Here is a 21,088-nt window from a genome sequence, read left to right on the forward strand (position 1 = left end):
TTGCTCTTGGCATTTTAATTATAATGTGTCTTGGTGTGGTCCTCTTTGGATTCTTTTTGTTTGGGGTTCTCTGTGCTTCCTGGACTTGTAAGTCTATTTCTTTCAACAGGTGGGGGAAGTTTTCTGTTATTATTTCTTCAAATAGGTTTTCAACATCTTGCTCTCTCTCTTCTTCTGGCACCCCCATAATTTGGATGTTGGTACGCTTGAAGTTGTCCCAGAGGCTTCTAACACTATCTTCATATTTTTTGATTCTTTTATCTTTTTGCTTTTCCAGTTGGGTGTTTTTTGCTTCTTTGTATTCCAAATCTTTGACTTGATTCTTGCGATCCTCTAGTCTGCTGTTGGATCTCTGTATATTATTTTTTTATTTCAGTCAGTGTATGCTTGATTTCTAGTTGGTCCTTTTTCATATCGTTGAGGGTCTCACTAAATTTATCGGCGGTTTCTAGAAAATTCTTGAAAAACCTTATAACCGTGGTTTTGAACTCTATATCCTCCATTTCTTTCATTTGTGCCCTGTTTCTTTGTCTCCACATTTTGGCTGCTTCCCTGTGTTGATAGAGTGGCTTTGTGTGTTAGGTGTCCTATAGGGCCCAGTGGCTCAGCCTCCTCAGTTACCTGAAGTGGACACTCTTGGTGCACCCCTTTGTGGGCTGTGTGCACAGTCTTATTGTAGTTAAGCCTTGATTGTTGTTGGTATCACTGGGAGGAATTGACCTCCAGGCCAATTGGCTGTGAGGATCAGCTGTGTGTACGCTGGGAGAACTTCTGTGCTGGAGACACCCTTATGAGGCAAGACTTGCTTCAGTGGAGCTTTGGTGCTCACTGAGTCTGCCCCCTGAGTGTGTCCCTTATGGATCTGAGGAGTTATAATCTGGATGGTCCTACTCTGACCCCTGGGTACACTGGCTCTTGGATCTCCAAGGAGGTGCTAGTTTAGCCTCTGCCTGAGGCCACCCAGCAGGAGCTATGGAGAGATCTGCAGATTCCTCTTCTTTGTTTGGGTTTTGGAGGTGCCCAGATGAGGCCCAGCTGTGAAGCAGTGCAAGCTGCTGTGGGGCCTTGGGCCTTCTTTTGGATGGTCTGGGTCTCTCTGACTCAGCTGCAGTTTGTTAGGTAATTTTAGATTTCAAAGGACCAGGTCATTCATATGCAAAAGCCTCTGTGCACAGCTTGGGTGGGACGGGGTATCATGGCGGAGCAAACAGCAATGGCTTCCTGTCAGCTCTGCCCTAAGAGGCCCCTGGGTCTCAGTGTCCCGCGGTAATCGCTGCAAGCACCTCTGAGAGAAAGCCGCCCTCGAGTTTTGCCCACTGCCAGACAGTCCAGTTTCTCCCTGTATGAGTCTGGGTCCCCAGAATCTCGCCCGGAACTGGAGTTCAGAGCAGTCGGGAGCTTGTGTCTCCCTCCCGATTGAGAAAGCCAGCCTCGTACTCAGTTGCCAGCCCTCTCCGCACCTGTGCGCCCTCTCCGCACCTGTTCGCCTCCGTACCTCTGCACTTTACTTCTGTACCTGTGCACTTTACTTCCGCAGCTCCTGTGAGTCTCAGTGTGCTTTTCTCTTTCCTTCTAGTTGTAGGATTTCCACTCAGTCAAGTCTTCCTGTGGTTCTGGATGATGTTCGTTTTGTCTTTTAGTTGTAGTTTTGAAGTGGTTGTGCGAGGCAGCAAGTTCAGGTGTTTACCTATGCCGCCATCTTGGTTTCTCCGAGGCATGGTTATTTTATACTGGGTGATTATGCATGGGTAACACATGAGCAGAGGACTGAAGCAAAGTGAGGAAGGAAACCACTCTCGTAAGTGGGGGGAGAGTGTTCCAGGTAGGGGAAATAAAGGACCTGGGTGGGGAGCACACCTGGCATGCTGCCATTTCAATTACACCAAGGAGGCCAATGGACAGAGTGAGTGAAGGGAGGATAGGAGAAGCTGATGATAGGGGCTTGTGAGGTTGGAGCAGATCAAGTGTGGTCCCTGGACAAGCAGGAATCAGCATCACCTGGGAACTGGTTAAGCAAGTGCTTGTATCCCATCCCAGACCTACCAAATCAGAAACTCTGGAGGTGGGATGTAAGAAATTCTGCTGTAATAAACCCTCCAGGTGATTCTGATGCACTCTAAAGTTTGGGAATCACAGGTATAGGGCCTTGGTGGGCCATTGAAAGAACTTGACTTTTACTCCAGGTGGGATGGGAACACAGAAGGGTTTTGAGCAAAGGAGAACTGTGATCTGCTTTAGACTTTGGCTGTTGTGAGGACACAAGGGTGGAAGTCGGGAGAGTTGTTTGGGGGTTACTGTAGATCATTACTCCTTAAAGTATCGTCCCCGGACCAACAGCATCTGCATCACCTGGAAGCGTGTTAGAAATACACATGTATGGGCCCCACCCCAGACCTACTGAGTCAGGATCTCTGGGGATGAGGCCCACTAATCTATCTTAACAAGCTCTCCACGTGTTTCCAATGTCTCCTGATATTTGAGGAACGCTGGTGTAGTTAGGCAATGGTGGCTTGGACCACAGCCAGTGCTGATTGGATTTTGAATCTCTGTTGATTACAGGATTTGCTGATGGATTGGAATGGGGCTGTGAAAGAAAGGACTCAAGGATACTCCATTTTGAGGGGCTTTGGTATATAGGGAAACAGAGTAATGAGGCAGTGGCTGAAGGAGTCACAAGAGGATTTTTTGTTTAGGTGGATTTTTTTGAAGATGGAAATTACAACTTGTTTGTGTGCATGTGAGTGTTTGTGTTGGTGCATCCAGAATTTAGTGACACCTGTTATAGGCAAATTTATGTGCCGGGGAGTAGGTAGATAAAAAAAAACACAAAAAACTTCCCCGGTGCACTAGATCTTGTTCAGTGTCCTTTGTACTCCTTCAAGTCCTGTGTGGCAGGAGGCAGGGGGGACACTATTGGGAATGGTGTGTGTCTCAGATTCTAGGGATGGTCCATCCCTGTTTTTATAGATTGTGCTTGGCCTAGTTAAGGTTGTTGCAGAAAACTAGAAATTGACTTGTATTTTTCTGGTATTTTTTTGAATAATGAAAAATGGTAAAATATGCTCTTTTTCCTCTTTATTTGTGAATGAAGTTACTCTTTTTCCAGGGCACAGGTAGTGACAGGACCCGGTGCTTTGGCCACTGTCAGAGAGCAGAGGTTGAGCAGATAAGCCAGACAGGTTTCTGAGCAGCCTTGTCACCTCTCTAGCTTCTCCAATCCTCAGCTTGCAGTCAGTTCCACACTCTTGGAAGAATTGAGTGCCCATTTTGTGTTCTCATAGTACTTGACTGTGCTAACAACCCCACACTACATTCTAGTTACATATTGTTGTGATATAGTGGAGTCACACAGATCTGAATTTTATCCTGCTCTGCTACTTACTAGTTTCTTGGGATTTTTTTTTTAATCCCTAAGGATATTTTCCCATTGATTTTTAGAGAGTGGAAGGGAAAGGGCGAGACAGAGAGAAACTTTGATGTGAGAGAGACACATCGATTGGTTGTTTCTTGCACACACCCTGACCTGGGCCAGAGATCTAGCCGGCAACTGAGGTACGTGTCCTTGACTGGGATAGAACCTGAGACCCTTCATTCTTTGGGCCAACGCTCTATCCACTGAGCCAAACCTGCTGGGGTGGAAGGATAGTTCTTTTGTTGTAACAGGAGGAAAGGATGGGTGCAGAAGGAGGTGGATCTGGTGTGGGAAGTTGAGATAGTTCCCAGCTGATTACTTCATTTTGTCACAGAAGTAGGAGGCAGAGTTATTTGCTGAGATAAATGAGAGATTTGAAATAGCCACGAATGGGCGAGAGAACTGAGCAGGGAAATATGGGAGGATTGTCAGGCAGCATGACCCAGATATTTTTTGATAGACTTTATTTTGTACAGTAGTTTTAGGTTCACAGCCCAATTAAGTGGAGTTTACAGAGATTTCCCATGTGCCTCCTGCTCCCATGTACATAGCACCCCCCCATCATCAGCATTCCCCACCAGAGTGGTACATTTGTTTTAATTGATGAACCTACATTAACACATCATAATCACACAAAGCCCATACTTTACATCAGTGTTTACACTTAGTATACATGCTATGGGGTTGGACAAATGTATAATGACATTTACCTACCACTATAACATTTTAATACTATATAAAACTAGAGGCCTGGTGCATGAAAATCGTGCACTCGGGGGGGCGTGTCCCTCAGCCTGCCCTGTGCCCTCTCACAGTCTGGGAGCCCCACGATCGATTGCCCCAAAGAGGTAGGCCCTGCCCACCCGCCGCAACCTGCTGGTCGGTGGTCTGGGCCTCCCTCTGCAGGGCGATCATGGGGTGATGGCCAGCCGCTGACCAATCGCATTGCACCCACCTTGGCTGGCCTGGCGCCAGTGGGTGTCATAGTGTGGTTGTCTGGAAGGTCGTCCAGACGGTCGTTCTGCTGTTCTGTTGATTTGCATATTACGCTTTTATTATTATAGATAGTTTTACTGCCCTAAAAATTATCTGTGCTCTACTACCTCTTCATCTCTTTCTCCCTCACTAACCCCTGACAACCACTGATCTCTGTCCCCATAGTTGGAATCATATAATATGCAGCCTTTTTGGATTGGCTTTTTCACTTAGTAATATGTGTTTAAGTTTCCTCCATGTCTTTTCATGGCTTGATGGCTCATTTCTTATTAGCACCAAGCAATATTCAATTGTCTGAATGTACCTCAGTTTACCATTCACCTATTGAAGGACATGTTGGTTGCTTCCAAATTTTGGCAATTGCGAATAAAGCTGATTATAAACATCTGTGTGCACGTTTTTGCGTGGATGTAGTTTTCAGTTCCTTTTAGTAAATGCCAAGGAGCATGGTTGCTCTGTTGTATGGTAAGAATATGGTTAGTTTTGTAAGAAATTGCCAAACTGTCTTCCAAAGTGGCTGTACCATTTTGCATTCCCACCTGCAAAGAATGAGAGTTCCTGTTGTTACATCTCTCCTCCAGCATTTGGTGTTGTCAGTATTCTGGATTTTGGCTATTCTGATATGTATATAGTGATCTCTTGTTGTTGTTGTTGTTTTGTTGTTTTTAAATATATATTTTATCGATTTTTTACAGAGAGGAAGGGAGAGGGATAGAGAGTTAGAAACATCGATGAGAGAGAAACATCGATCGGCTGCCTCCTGAACGCCCCCCACTGGGGGATGTGCCTGCTACCAAGGTACATGCCCTTGACCGGAATCGAACCTGGGACCCCTCAGTCCGAAGGCCAATGCTCTATCCACTGAGCCAAACCAGTTAGGGCTCTTATTGTTGTTTTAATTTGCATTTTTCTAATGACATATGATGTAGAGCACCTTTCCATATGCTTATTTGCCATCTGTATATTTTCTTTGATGACATGTTTGTTCAGATCTTTTGAGCATTTAAAAAATATATGTTTTTATTGATTTCAGAGTGGAAGGGAGAGGGGGAGAGAGAGAGAAACATGAATGATGAGAGAGAATCATCGATTGGCTGCCTCCTGCACGGCCCCCACTGGGGATCGAGCCCACAACCCGGGCATGTGCCATGACTGGGAATTGAACTGTGACCTCCTGGCTCATAGGTTGACACTAAACCACTGAGACACACACCGGCTAGGGTAATTACTGTAGCTTTAGAGTAAGTCTTAAAGTCAGGTAGCATCAACTTCCAACTTAGTTCTTCTTCTTCAATATTGTATTGATCATTCTGTGACTCAGATATTTTGGACAATGAATTTATTGTGGCACCAGATCCATTGGGTGATTCTTCTCTAGCCATGCCCAGTGGTTTAGTGTTATGTAGTTTGATTGAACCAGGGTTGGTATTTGCATATGGGGGTGATGGAGAGGCTGTGGGCAAGTGAGTTGAGGATATCTGTAAGAGAATGGTTGAAGTGAAAAAGGGTGAAGTCAAGAATCGGTGAATATTTTTTCACACTTAAAAATAGGATCAAAGGGATTTTGCGGGCAAAAAACAGGTGTAATGAATGAGAGCTGAATGGATATACTTGTGGTCAGAGAGTGTGATATGTGAATTTCACATTTCATAGTTGGAGCAACTGCAAGCGTTGATTATAAGAGTTGGTAGCTGAAATGGAAGTGGAGGCAGCAGTCTCCAAAGAGGGGAAGGTCAGAGAGCTAAGAGGCCAAGATATTGGGCCTCTACATTGATAACAATGTCATGTGGAAAATTGGCAGGAGTTAGTTGAAGAGGAATCTGAGTAGTTTCTTCAGTGAAGAGGTAATGTTGGGGAGATGAGTAGCTGACAGTGAAGAGGAGTAGCAAGGGGTATGGTTAGATGATATGAAACTCAGGAATAGGAGATCTTACAAAAGGGTAGAGGAGAGATGATTCAAAGTCTCACTGGAGAATGAGGGGGATGTCTACCTCCAGCTCAGCCCTGAGTTATAAGGGTCTGGGAGAATATGCAACTTCTATCTTGACAGGGCTCTACCAAAGTGTTTCTTTAACTTTTCAATTTCTAATCCATAATGGACCAGTCCTTTTGTAAAATAAAATATGAATTGCTAGAAAAGTGGTCTGAATAAAAAAGCTACACAAAATAAAAGCCCAAACTTTTTATTATTAGATTCAACAGATGTAAAATTCCTCAGCCAAATTGCCATTAAAATTTTTGTGCTCTTTCTGTATTTATCACAGCATTAGTGCATGGGCTGCACTTTGAGTGGTACTGATATAGAGAAAATGGTGAGAAGCTGCATTCAGTTAAACCAGAAAGGTGAAGAGAAGGGGTTTGTTGAAAGGGATGTGAATATAGAGGGGTTTGTTTACCAGGAAATAGGATTTCTGGGGGTACAGCAGAAAAGTAGAGAAAGTTGATGAGCAGTGGGTGTTTGGGGTAGAGAAAGCACATAGCTATGTGGGATGAAAGTTCCGGAGAGAGACACTAGAGGGGTCCTTTTGAGCAGTGTGCAGGGTAACAGGGGTGTGAGACAGAAAGGATGGAGTCCAGGGAAATGAGTTAATGCTATAAGGTTTGGGGAATATATTTAAAGAAGGTTTAAGCAGGTTAAGGGTGAGGTCTAGGCTGGGTGGAAAAATATTAGCTATTACTTACTGACTACTTACTGTGTACCAGACTCTGCCCTCACTGTGCCAGGTACTTTATATATACATTATCTGAGTCCTTTTAAAAATCCTACCAAGTTGATGGTGATATCCCCAGTTTATTGATATGCAGTAGGTTTATGGACATTAGGATTAGCACTTGAGAAAGTGATGGGGCCCTAGCCAGTTTGGCTCAGTGGATAGTGTGTCAGCCTTGGACTGAAGGGTCCCAGGTTTGATTCTGGCCAAGGGCACATGCCTGGGTTGTGGGCTCGATCCCTGGTAGGGGGCATGCAGGGGGCGGCCAATCACTGATTCTCTCTCATCATTGATGTTTCTCTCTCTCCCTCTCCCTTCCTCTCTGATCAATATATATATATACACACACTGAGTGGCCAGATTATTATGATCTCTGAACGCATAATAATTTGGCCTCTCAGTAATTGATTTCAGAGTGAAAATTTGTATCTCAAATGGGTCCCAAAAGTATTCTAGACTTTTGCTGGAGATCAACCGCCTATTTGCCCTGAGCTTTCTATCAGCCAGTGCAAAGGGGAAAACTGATCAGGTTCTCGATTTATAGTATCTTTGATATCAAATAAATGAGGTACTCAAGAGAAGTACACTGGGTGGCCAGATTATTATGCTTTCAGAGATCATAATAATCTGGCCACTCAGTGTATAAAAGCCCAGCAACTGGAATGCCAGAATAACCAGAATGACCGGAATGACCGGTGGCTATGATGTGCACTGCGGCAGCCAACCGGCCTGATCTGGGCCCCGATCAGGCCCCTTGGTCCCCGATAGGCCCCCAACACCCTGATTGGGGGCAGGGCCAGCCGGCCAACCAACCACAGCCTGATAGGCCCCCATTGGGGTGGGCCAGCCGGACCCCAACCATGCACGAATTTGTGCACCAGGCCTCTAGTAAATATATTAAAAAAAGAAAGGAATGGGATTCTGATCCCAGGAAGTCAGTTTATGAGCATGATCTTGGCTGAAATAGTTGGAGCTCTGCCCTGTTCTTATTCTCCCTGCTGTGTATGGCCGACTAAAAGATTTTAGGAGTTTGATCTTAGCCGGAGTTACTTGGAGGACTGCTGATGACTTCTTTGGTGAAGAAGGGTTTAATTTTGTGAGATTTCTACCTCATATACATGCAAACTCAAATTTTCAAAATTAAATATTTTTTAGACATTACAGTATGAAGTAAGTAACATATGTTCACTGTAGAAAATTAGAAAATACAGATAAGGAAGAGGAAAATGATTACCTGTAATCCTTCGCTCAGAACCACCATTGACAATAAAATATCCTTTTAGTCATTTGCATTTAATAAAGTAAAATGTTCAATAAAGTTTAAATTTTTTATTATATGTTGAAATAATAATTTGGATATATTGGTTAAATAAAATATAAAAATTTCACCTGTTTCTTTTTAAAAAAAATATTTTTACTGATTTCAGGAAGGGAGAGGGAGAGAGAGAGATAGAAACATCAATGATGAGAGCGAATCATGGATCGGTTGCCTTCTGCATGCCCTCTACTGGGGATCGAGCCTGCAACCTGGGCATGTGCCCTTGACCAGAATTGAACCCAGGACCCTTCAGTCCACAGGCCAATGCTCTATCCACTGAGCCAAACGGCTAGGGCTCACCTCTTTCTTTTTACCTTTTACATGTGGCTACTAGAACGTTTAAAATTACCTATTTGGCTCACATTATATTTCTATTGGACAACACTGCTCTAGAGTCTATTTCTGCTTTGACCATTCTGAGTCTTTTTTTAAAAAAAATATTTTTATTGATATTTAGCGAGAAAGAAAGGGAGAGGGAGCGAGAGAAACATTAATGTGAGAGCAGAACATTGATCTGCTGCTTCCTGCACACCCCATACCAGGGATTGGGGATCTAGCCCTGACCAGAATCAAATCACCAACCTTTTGGTGCATGGGACAACACCCAGCCAACTGAGCCAAACTGGCCAGGGCCATTCTGAGTCTTAATGAAGTTTTACTGTCTGTACATTTTTAACTCTGTCATAAGTGTTTTAGGCCAGTGTAGTCCACTAGAACTTTTTGCACTGATGAAAATGTTTGATAATCTGCCCAATATGGTAACCTCTAGCCACTTGTGGCTATTTTTTTTTACCAGAAATTATTTTTTAATTGATTGATTTCAGAGAGAGAGGGAGATGGAGAGAGAGGTAGAAACATCAATGATGAGAAGAATCATTGATCGGCTGCCTCCTGGGATCTGAGCCCACAATCCGGGCATGTGCCCTTGACCGGAATTGAACCTGGGACACTTCAGTCAGCAGGCCAACGCTCTATCCACTGAGCCAAACTGGCTAGGGCACATGTGGCTATTGATCACTTGAATTATAGCTAGTGTGATGCAGGAACTGCTTTTAAAATTTTACTTAATTTGTATTAATTTAAATGTAAATAATCATGTGTACTGGACAGCACAGTTATAGGCCTTATCAAAATAAAATTTCCATAAACCTTGGCTGACTTTGTCTTTTCTAGTTGTGTCGGTGTTGAAGAGGAGAAGGCTGCTGACATTGACCTCTACCACTGCCCCAACTGTGAGGTCTTACATGGGCCTTCCATTAGTAAGTAGATCTTGGGATTTCTAAGAGAGCCTGGGCCAGAGGAGAGACAAAGCAAAGGAAGCTTGGAAGGGAGATTGCCTTTGTGTGGGTGCTTCAGATTCATCTCCCTTGGGAAATAGCAGAGACTATATAGGCCCTGCAGGACAGCAGCCGCCCCACGGAGAGGGCAGAGTGCAGAGCTTCACCTCCCTCCCTTCCTGGGGATTTCTCAGAAGAAGCACCTATCCTCACTAAGAACTTTCCTGAGTCTGTGAGGGCCTTGTTGACTCCAGGTGCTCAAAAAGGGGTTATTAGATTGGAAGAGAAGCAGGGTCTGCCGAGGCCTTTGCTCTTGGAAACATAGTTCACAGCCATTCTGATTCATGGTCTCATGTCTTTTTCTGGCTCAGTGAAAAAACGCCGTGTGTCTTCAAAAGGGCATGATGCACACAAGGGGAAGCCGGTGAAAACTGGAAGCCCTACATTCATTCGAGAGCTCCGCGGTCGGACCTTTGACAGGTGAGTACCTGTACCCCAAGTGCTGGTGACCTCTATGGCTCTGGGAAGCTGGGACCCTCTCCTTTCCAGCTTTCCCGCTGGCTGTCCCATTAGGTGCTTCCCCCACTTGGAGGTGTCTACGGGGCTCTGTGAGTTCCCTCTGGAGAGGGGTCTTCTGTCTTAGTCAGTTGCTGAGAAACATTGCTAGAGTTTCATTTGATGTACAGAGTACATTAAGGTCTACTTGTGGAAACTTTTGATAGATTGGGAGGCAGTTTTGCTCAAGTTGGACGAGGATATTTACATGCACCTACAGATTGTGACAACTAGGAGTCTTAAAGATCCGAAAGTTTAAATTCTCATTGTAAAGACAAGGAATCTCTTTTAAAAAATAAAGAAAAATATGAGGATCATATCTGTCTTTTGCAATCAAAAGAAAGTTTTCCTTTTAAAAAAAATTGAGATGGGCTTATTAAAAATAAATTACATCAATTGTACAAAAATAATGAGTTAAAAAAGTTAATGAATGAAGGTACTCTCTTTTGCTTAGTTTTTAATTCATTTAATCATTTTTAGCTTTCCTATAACTGAAGTGTTGTTTAGAATTATAACTTTTTCTTTAACTTAATATTTTTTGTTTTGTTTATGTAAAGGCAGTGAGTTTCCTTTCTACCTCAGACCCCTCAGATCTCTTCTCGAAATTTAACCAATTTCTTGTGCATTCTTTCAGAAGTAGTTTTTGCGTATATAAGAATGTGGTCCTGGCTGGTTGCTCAGTGGTTAGAGCTTCGGCCTGTGGATCGAAGGGCCTCAGATTTGATTTCCAGTCAAGGGCATGTATCTCAGTTGCAGGTTCGATCCGGTCAGGGTGTGTGCAGGAGGCAACCAATTGATGTTTCTCTCACGTTGATGTTTCTCTCTCTCCCTCTCTCTCTCCCCCTCTTCCCTCCTCCTCCCTCCCACTATCTCTAAAAATCAATGGGGAAAAAAATCCTCAGGTGAGGATTAAAAAAAATAAAATAAAAAGAATGTATGTGTTTGTGTGTGTATTAATTATTCTTTTAAAAATTACAAATAGAAACACTATATTCTGCATCTTGCTTTTTTAAACCTAAAATTATATACCTTTAAACATTTTTATTGATTTTTAGAGAGAGGAAGGGAGAGCGGGAGAGGGAGAGACATCGATTAGTTGCCTCTCGAACGCACTCTTACTGGGGATCAAACCCGCAACCTGGTTATGTGCCCTGACTAGGAATTAAACTCACAACCTTTGGTGCATGGAACGATTTTCCAACCAACTGAGCCACACCAGTCAGGGCTAAAATTACATATCTTGAAGATCAGTCCATATTAACACATGCACATGTTCTTTATTATTTTTCATGGATGTTTAGTGTTCCATTGTATGGATATATAATTTATTTAACCAATCCTCTATTGATGAACATTTAAATGGATCCTAGTATTTTGCTGTTAGAAAAAAATACTGCAGTAAATGTCTTTATATGCATATGTGGATAATTTTATTTGTAAATTTATTACCTAGCAGTGAAATTGCTAGGTCAAAGAGTATGTGCTTTAAAAATTTTTACAAATATTGCCAAATTTTTTGCAAAGTGGCTATATTTCACACTCCCACTAGACAACCACTAGACAGTGTGTGAAAGTATCTAATTTCCTGTATCCTGGCCAGAACTGTTTACTATCAACCTTTTTTTTTTTTTTTGCTTGTTTGTTTGTTTGTTTGTTTATTTATTTATTTATTTTTATTAATTTTAGAGAGGAAGGGAGAGGGAGAAAGAGATAGAAACATCAGTGATGAGAGAGAATCATTGATTGGCTGCCTCCTGCATGCCCCCTACTGGGGATCGAGCCTGCAACCCGGTCATGTGCCCTTGATCGGAATCGAACCTGGGACCTTTCAGTCTGCAGGCCGACACTCTATCCACTGAGCGAAATCGGCTAGGGCTTTTTTGCTTTTCTGATAAGATAAAAAATGAAATGTTTCCACTTGATTTCTTTAATTATGAAGAAGACATATATTTTTGTATGTTTATAAATCATCCTATTCCTTTCTCTGTTACTGCTTGCTTATGTTATTTGACTATTTTTCTATTGGGTTGCTGCCTATTTCTTACTGATTTATGATAGCTTTCCTTGAAGAAAATTTTAATTTTTATGTAAATTTATTTTTACTATTTTTAGTAGGTGCTGCGCCTTGTCTCTCATGTTTGTTTTTTTGTACTACATGTATTTATTTTTTCCAATTTAATCTTTGAATTGTCTAGAGTTATAGTAGTAGTGCGGTAGACAGTGAGCATAATATTTTTCCAGATGTTTGTCTCAACACAACTTACCAAATAGTCCCATCTTTTCTCCAGCATGATTTTTTTAAAGAAACCTCTTGTTTTCTAGTTAACTATGTGTGTTGAGTAAGTGATTGTAAAAATTATTTTTGTTTTTTTCATAAGTCTTTTCTCTTTATTTGCCAATATTTTAAATGGGGTACTGCTGCTCTGAGTTAGAATAAATTAGCTAAACTTGTCATCTATGTCTTTTCTTCGTGGGCAGGCTGTTGATTGATGTCTTCCTTTGACTTCCAGAGAATAGCACCCTATTGACAGGATATCCTGGGTTAAGCTTTCCACCTCTTCCAGTGACCTGGCTTCTTGCCCTGGATAGGTCCTTTCTTCCCTGGCACATGAAGTTTATGCCATTAGTTGCCAGCCCATCTTAGATCCCCTCAGCAAGATCCCACCCCATAAGTGAACGGTAGCATCTAGTGAGGCCTTCAGTGGCATTGCCTCTGGGGCTCAGGGTTTCTCTCCTATGGCCTACAGCTCAGATGAAGTGATTCTGAAGCCCACTGGAAGTCAGCTGACTGTGGAATTCCTGGAAGAGAATAGCTTCAGTGTGCCCATCCTAGTCTTGAAGAAGGATGGATTGGGGATGACGCTACCCTCACCATCATTCACTGTGAGGGACGTGGAACACTATGTTGGTAAGCAACACAGACCTTAACTGTGATATTGTTCACTCTCATTAAGACCTGTGACCCCTCCCTTCAATCTACCTTTTGAATTTCCTTTCTAACCATCTTGGGAATCTCAGGTGAAGTGCTTGCTCCGAGTCATTCTTTGGCGAAGCTAGAACCAAAATCCTGTCCTCCTCCTTCTTCTTTTTCCTAACAGATCACAAAACCCCAGGCGGAGCCCCATTTTTTAACCTGGGCAGTACCAGAAATTGTAATGGTCTCTCTGTCCTTGCTTGAAATGAGAAAGCTTTTGACTTTTGCCCTCACATGCCAATTTTCTTCTGAGCATGAGTTTTGGGGGATAGGAGGAGGAAAAGTGAGGAAGCAGGGGCTAGGCAGGTGGATTGTATTATGAGAGGCTGTGTGTCAGGCAGTTCTGTTGCCCTAGCAGTCCTGGATCCAGCACGTAGAGTACTAGGGATTCCTACACGCATCTCTCAGACATGCACATACAAATACAGTGTTTGAGGAGAGAGGTTTTGAGTGCAGGCCATTCTAGTGATTGGTAAGGGGATGAGAGATGCTTTCCCGGTCTCTGAGACCACTTGGTATAGAACCCATCTCTTTACTCCAGGTTCTGACAAAGAGATTGATGTGATTGATGTGGCGCGCCAGGCCGACTGCAAGATGAAGCTTGGTGACTTTGTGAAATATTACTACAGTGGGAAGAGGGAGAAAGTCCTCAATGTCATTAGTTTGGAATTCTCTGATACCAGGTAGGAGGGATGGGGGTGAGTAAAAAGCCTCACAAATGCCTGGAACTTATCATATACTGAGTATATGTTAGTGTTCCTTTCCCTACCTCCGTGGTTACTGCCTTTGGGATGGGGAGCTGCTTTATACTTTTCTAGGGTTGATGCTCACATAACAACCAAATCGTATTTCTCCTTCATAGTTTCTAGCGTTGGATAGATTATATAGTAGCTAATTTAATTGATTTTTATCTCCTTCAAGAAGGGATGGAGAACAGATGTCAGCTGATTAGGGGCAGCTTTCTTAGACCTTCTGATATTTAGAATGTGGCATGGTCATTTGTTTAACTCCCAGGATAGGTCCTCTGTCCCTAGAAATAGATTTACTAAAATTACCCCCAAATAGTTTCTTTTTTAAAAAAAATATATTTTATTGATTTTTTTACAGAGAGGAAGAGAGAGGGATAGAGAGTTAGAAACATCAATGAGAGAGAAACATTGATCAGCTGCCTCCTGCACACCCCCCACTGGGGATGTGCCCGCATCCAAGGTACGTGCCCCTGACCGGAATCGAACCTGGGACCCTTGAGTCCGCAGGCCGACGCTCTATCCACTGAGCCAAACCGGTTTCGGCCCAAATAGTTTCTTTAAGGATAAGGTTCCTTAGATTTAAAAAGAAGGAAAAAAGCTTATGACCTTTAAATGATTCTGTCTGGACTTATATACTCAATAGATATATGTAGTCTTCTCTGTGCTTAAAACCATGGGAGATCCCAAAAATCATAACACATCCTTTTGCACTTAGGAAGAGTACTGTCTGATGGTTTACTTCTTTAACCTATAATTTTGACATAATTATAGAGTCACAGGCAGTTGCAAAAAAAATGTACAGGGAGGTCCCATGAATCTTTCATCCAGTTTTCCTCAATAGCAACATCTTATAATAACTATAGTACAATATTGAAACCCTTGCTATTGGTTTTAACATGCAAAGTTAACCTGAAGGTGTTTAAAAAAATGATTGTTTATACCTCACTTAATTTTGAAAGACTATTTCAAGCAGCTTACAGAGATGCCAAGAGAGGGAAAAAGAGAAAATTGGAATAAAAGGAAAACAAAAGAGGGGAGATAAGATACATCTGGTGGGTCATCTGCCCACAAAATGCATGTATGAATGTCTGGATAGTTGATGGAGAAGGACTTTAGAATTTTCACTGAATTTCTTGAGGGTCAGAATAAAGAAGGGAATGCAATAGTACAGACTTTGTGGTTTTCACATAGTATAAAAACAACCAGATGTTTGAGAGAAACACTTCTTTACCTGGAACTGAGCCCAGAGAGGTTTCTCTAAAGGTTCCTCATAAAGAAGACACTATGAGATGGGGACAATACAATTAACTGTTACAAACCAAGTGTCAAATGAGTGGGCTGGGGTTGGAGAGGGGTATGAACATTTAGTAGAGGACATGATCACCTTTGACTGAGGAAGGCTGTGGAGCTGGGACTTGGGACTTCTAGAGCTGAGTGGAATGAGGATACTGACCAGATTTACAGAAATAAGTATTCTATGTACCCTTGGGAATTCTGTGGAGAGAACAACTTTGTCTTTATGGACTCTCACTGAAACGGAGGGCATTTTATTCAGACTTCAACCTCAATTCCTAATCAGCTGACATCTGTTCTCCATCCCTTCCTTGCTAGGCTTTCTAACCTTGTGGAGACACCCAAGATTGTTCGGAAGCTCTCATGGGTGGAGAACTTGTGGCCCGAGGAGTGTATCTTTGAGAGACCCAATGTGCAGAAGTACTGCCTCATGAGCGTGCGGGATAGCTATACAGACTTCCACATTGACTTTGGCGGCACCTCAGTCTGGTACCATGTGCTCAAGGTAGGAGTGTGTATGGCTTCTGGAGGCAGCCAGGCCTTGGACCACTCTGTTTTGTTCAGGTGGCAGCACAAAACAGGCTGCTGAGGCCTTCCTGCCTCCCACGATTGGGTACTTAGTGAGTATGCCATGTAAACTGTCTCTACTTCACAGTTGGTGCTTAACATTTTTTTCAGTAACAGCAGATGCCTAAAATTTTCTCCAACTACTATCTTCTTAATTGAACCAATATACACTACCACTGTGTGCAAATGTCCATATTTATTGCTGAAATTCCTGGTAACTTGAGAACTTCCCTTCCCCCTAACTTTATTGAGGCATACTTTAGCATATAAGAGCTAATATGCTAATTAGACTGAACAGCAGAATGACCATCCAGACAAAGCTGGGGCTGTGAGGGCTGGCTGGGGCTGCAAGGGGCTGTGAGGGCCAGCCGGGGCTGTGAGGGGCTGTGAGGGCTGAGTTCCTTGCACGAATTTTGTGCATCAGGCCTCTACTATACCATAAAATTAATGTTTTAAGTGTATGGTTTGATGAGTTTTGATGCTTTTGTATATCTATATCTATCTATATATAAAAGCCTAAGCAACCATTACAACCGGTCGACCAAACAACTGGTCGACCAGTCGCTATGACACACACTGACCACCAGGGGGCAGATGCTCAATGCAGGAGCTGCCCCCTGGTGGTCAGTACGCTCCCACAGCTAACCTCCTGCGATCCCTCCCCCCAGTCAGCCAACCTCCCTCAGTCCCTCCCTCCGGACTGGGCTGGCCCCGATCAGCTCTGATTGCTGGACAGGCAGAGGGACCCCACCTGTGCATGAATTCGTGCACGGGGCCTCTAGTAGTTGTATAACTTCCACCACCATCAGAACAGAGCATATATGAGAAGTTTTGTTTTAATGTCAGCCTTCCTATAGATAATTTTCCTTTTAGTTGTTATAATTAGCATATCAATTGTTAATGACTACAAAGGATTTTTGAGGTCTAGAAAACACATTTAAATAATTTTGATTGTTTTCCACCATTGTTCACACTATTTAGTTTTCTTTTCAGAAATGTCAAGGATAGAGCAGAAAATGGACATGGCTCTTGTCCAACTGATCACCAATGCTGAATTAATTGTTTCCATTGTTTTCTCATGAAGAAATTAGAGCATTTATTTATTTATTTTAAAAATATTTTTATTTATTTTAGAGAGGAAGGGAGAGACAGAGAGAGATAGAAACATCAATGATGAGAGAGAATCATAGATTGGCTGCCTTCTCCCTCCCATGGGGGATCAAGCCCACAATCCGGGCATGTGTCCTGACCAGGAATCGAATTGTGACCTCCTGGTTTATGGGTCAATGCTCAACCACAGAGCCACACCGGCAGAGCTGGAGCATTTTTTTTCTTTTGATCTTTATTGTTGAAAGTATTACATAGGTCCTCTCTCCCCACCTCCATTAACCCCTTCCAGCCCCCTCCTGTTGGCTGGAGCATTTAAATGAAGAGCTATTATGCAAATGTTACATTTAACTTTTTTATTTTTATTTATTTTATTTTAAAATATTTTTTATTGATTTCAGAGAAGGGAGAGGGAGATAGAAAACATCAATGATGAGAGTATCATTGATCTGCTGCCTCCTGCACGCCCCCCCATTGGGGATCGAGCCCGCATCCTGGACGTGTGCCCTGACTGGGAATCGAATTGCAACCTTCTGGTTCATAGGTTGATGCTCAACCACTGAGCCACGCCAACCAGGCAGACATTTTTATTTTTAAATAAATTTTTATTGGAAAAATACAAAAATAACAGGAAGAATTTCTGTGTCCTTTATTCAGATTCTCCAAAGGTTAATGGGGGGATGAGGACAAATATGTAAGACCTTAACCAATAAAGAAATTAAAGTGCAAAAAAAAAAAAAAAAATAAACAGAGTTTAAACTGTTGCTTACATTTAACAGGTAACTTTCTTAAATCTATAGTGTATCATATATTTAAGATATGTGATAAGAATAAATTCTTCCTCTATTTTTTAAAAAAATAATTTTTTATTGAAAAAATACAAAAATAACAGGAAGAATTTGTGTCCTTTATTCAGATTCTCCAAAGGTTACCATCTTTCTTTCTCTAAAGCAAACATAATAAAATGATTTTATATATAGATTTTTTCTGAAACATTTGAGAGTAGTTGCAGACATGGTGTCCCTTTATCTCATAATAATTCAGTGTGTATTTCTTAAACACAAGGGCATTATATTATAGTTATCAAAATCAGGAAATTAATACTGATATAATACTATTATTTAATCTACAGATCTGATTCAAATTTATCTAATTGTACAATAGATAATTTTTAAAGATAATTTCTTCTGTTGCTTTTCTTCATTGAGATTTATAATGAAATATTGGTTAAAGTAATAAAGCTGTGGGTTGGGATATTTTTGTGCTAGTGGGTTTTTGTGTCTTTTCTGCCAAATTATCTATCTGGTGATTATCCAGGCAAAATATAATTAGGAAATAAAATGTTCTTTTAGCAGATAATCACCTAACATAAAATCTTTCAGAAGTCCTTAGGCGATTACTGAACTTTTAAACTTTTATTAGCTTTGATTGTAGGTGTGAGAAGGAATACTCTCTGTAAATGGCATTTAAAGGCAAATTCAATTTCTTCTCATTGGTAATGTGGCCTTAAATTCTCCTAGGGCTAGTAGTATTGATCTTTTTATCCGTAGAGGCCATTTTTCATTTGGTATTGCATGAAAAATAGCCTTTGGTGTACATTTGTGCTAAGTTGAACAATTTTGTTTGAAATACTCTTTTTAAATGATTTTTGTCAATATCATAGAAGCTTAAAAGTGAAAAAGCACCTTTTGAAGTTTTCCAATTCCAATAAAATGATCTTTGGATGGGTTTGGAAAAGAATTCTGGCATACTACTTTTCGTGGTCTTAGAGCATGGGAGAGAGAATATCCTTTTGGAGACCCCCTTGAGGACTTTTCTGGAAACCCTTGATGTTTTTGGCATTTCAACCTCTTTTTGTTTCAGGGTGAGAAGATCTTCTACTTGATCCGCCCAACAAATGCCAACCTGACTCTCTTTGAGTGCTGGAGCAGCTCCTCTAACCAGGATGAGATGTTCTTTGGGGACCAGGTGGACAAGTGCTACAAGTGTTCTGTGAAGCAAGGACAGACACTTTTCATTCCCACAGGTCTTTTCTGGGCCCCTCTGGGAGCATTTGAGGAGGGCAGGAAGAGGAAAGCTTGGGGCATCAGAGCCAGCCCCTTCCTATAATGTGTTGATGTGATTATGTGGGATATCCCTTTCATATCAGCTGAAGGCTCAGAACTGGACATCAAGAAAATTCACATGGTGGCCAGTGAGCAGCATAGCCGCTTGGGAAGGCTAATGGTGGGGAGGCCCAGGAGGAGGTTAATAGACTTCTTTGCACTGGGCTACTTGGTGATAGAGAGCAGAACTCTCAGCCCTCTGACTCTAATGATGGTGACTGGGAGGCTGGCATTGCAGGCTATAAATCAGAGTGACATGGGGGGAGGGTGGGCCTTTCTCTAAAACAATACATGCCTAAGCACCCCTAGAATTATGAATTTGTAGGTCTTGAGTGGGATCTGAGTGTGTGTATTTTTTTGAAAAAGTCCTCCCAGTTGTCTCAATTTGGGGAAAGTTGACATCTTTACTATGTTGAGTCTCCCATTAACACAGTAAGTCTCTCCATTTATTTAGATTTTCTTGATTTCTTAATTTCAGAATTAGTGTTGAATTTTCTCAAAACGTTTGGTAGAATTCTCAAGTCCAATTTCATGGACCTAGGGATTTCTTTTGGGGGAAGTTTTGAATTAGCATTCAATTTTCTTAAACTTTATTAGGGCATTCAAATTATTTCATAATGGGTGAGTTGTGATAGTTTGTACTTCTAAGGAGAATTGGTCCATTTTTTCTAAGTTGTGAGATTTGTGTGTGTAGAGTTGTTCATAGTATTTTCTTATTATTCGTTTGATGTCTTCCAATTCTCTAGTGAAATCCTGTTTCATTCCTGATATTAGTTATTTGTGCCTTCTCTTCTGTGTGAATATTGATGGAGGTTTATCAATTTTATTGAACTTTAAAAAACACTCATTTCATTGATTTTTCTCTGTTGTTTTTCTGTTTTCATTTTCACTGATTTCTGCTTTTATCGTTTTTCTTCCTTCTGCTTGCTTTGGGTTTATTTTGCTTTCCCTTTTCCAGTCTTGAGACAAGAGCTTAGATAATCAATTCCAGACTTTACCTGTTTTCTTTTATATATATATTGATTGATTTCAGAGAGGAAGGGAGAGGGAGAGATAGAAACATCAATGGTGAGAGGGAGTCATTGATCAGCATGCCCCCTACTGGGGATCGAGCCTGCAACCCGGGCATGTGCCCTGACCAGGAATCAAACTGTGACCTCCTGGTTCATAGGTCAACGCTCAACCACTGAGCCATGCTGGCAGAGCTGTATCATGTTTATTGATTTGTGGATATTATACCAACCTTGCATCCCACTGTATCATGGTGTGTGATCTTTTTAAAAAAATATATTTTATTGATTTTTTACAGAGAGGAAGGGAGAGGGATAGAGAGTTAGAAACATCGATGAGAGAGAAACATCGATCAGCTGCCTCCTGCACTCCTCCTACTGGGGATGTGCCCGCAACCAAGGTCCATGCCCTTGACCGGAATTGAATCAGTCCGCAGGCCGATGCTCTATCCACCAAGCCAAACGGGCTAGGGCGTGTGTGATCTTTTTTATTGCTGGATCCGGTTTACTAATATTTTGTTGAAGATTTTAGCATCTATGTTCATAAGGGATATTGGCCTATAATATTCTTTCTTTGTAGTGTCTTTATCTGATTTTGGCATTAGGATAATGCTGGTCTTGTAAAATGAGCTTGGGAGTCCTCCCTCCTCTTGAATTTTTTGGAATAGTTTGAGAAGGATATGTTTTAATTCTTCTCTGAATGTTTGGTAAAATTCACCTGTGAAGCCATTCAGTCCAGGACTTCTGTTTGTTGGGAGTTTTTTTGATTACTGCTTCAATTTCACTAATTGTCATCGGTCTATTCAGGTTCTCTGATTCTTTCTGATTCAGTTTTGGAAGATAGTATGTTTTTAGGAATTTATGCATTTCTTCAGATTGTCCAATTTATTGGCATATAGTTTTTCATAATATTTTGTTACAATCCTTTTTATTTCTTTCATGTCAGTTGTTACTCTCCTCTTTCATTTCTGATTTTATTTATTTGGGTCCTCTTTTTTTCTTTTTCTTTTTTAA

General features: G+C 41.6%; 1 protein-coding gene across 1 annotated transcript in view; it reads left to right on the top strand.

The window, feature by feature from the left end:
• The window catches only part of PHF8 (PHD finger protein 8), an 83,777-nt gene that overhangs the window by 18,883 nt on the left and 43,806 nt on the right, over positions 1 to 21,088 (top strand). The window contains exons 3-8 of the mRNA XM_028135017.2: positions 9,611 to 9,696; positions 10,086 to 10,194; positions 13,017 to 13,177; positions 13,785 to 13,926; positions 15,604 to 15,790; positions 18,823 to 18,985. Of these exons, the coding sequence (XP_027990818.1) occupies positions 9,611 to 9,696; positions 10,086 to 10,194; positions 13,017 to 13,177; positions 13,785 to 13,926; positions 15,604 to 15,790; positions 18,823 to 18,985 (848 nt within the window). The remainder of the gene's footprint in view (positions 1 to 9,610; positions 9,697 to 10,085; positions 10,195 to 13,016; positions 13,178 to 13,784; positions 13,927 to 15,603; positions 15,791 to 18,822; positions 18,986 to 21,088) is intronic.

This window comes from Eptesicus fuscus, chromosome 1, assembly GCF_027574615.1.
Source record: "Eptesicus fuscus isolate TK198812 chromosome 1, DD_ASM_mEF_20220401, whole genome shotgun sequence".
NCBI lineage: Eukaryota > Metazoa > Chordata > Mammalia > Chiroptera > Vespertilionidae > Eptesicus > Eptesicus fuscus.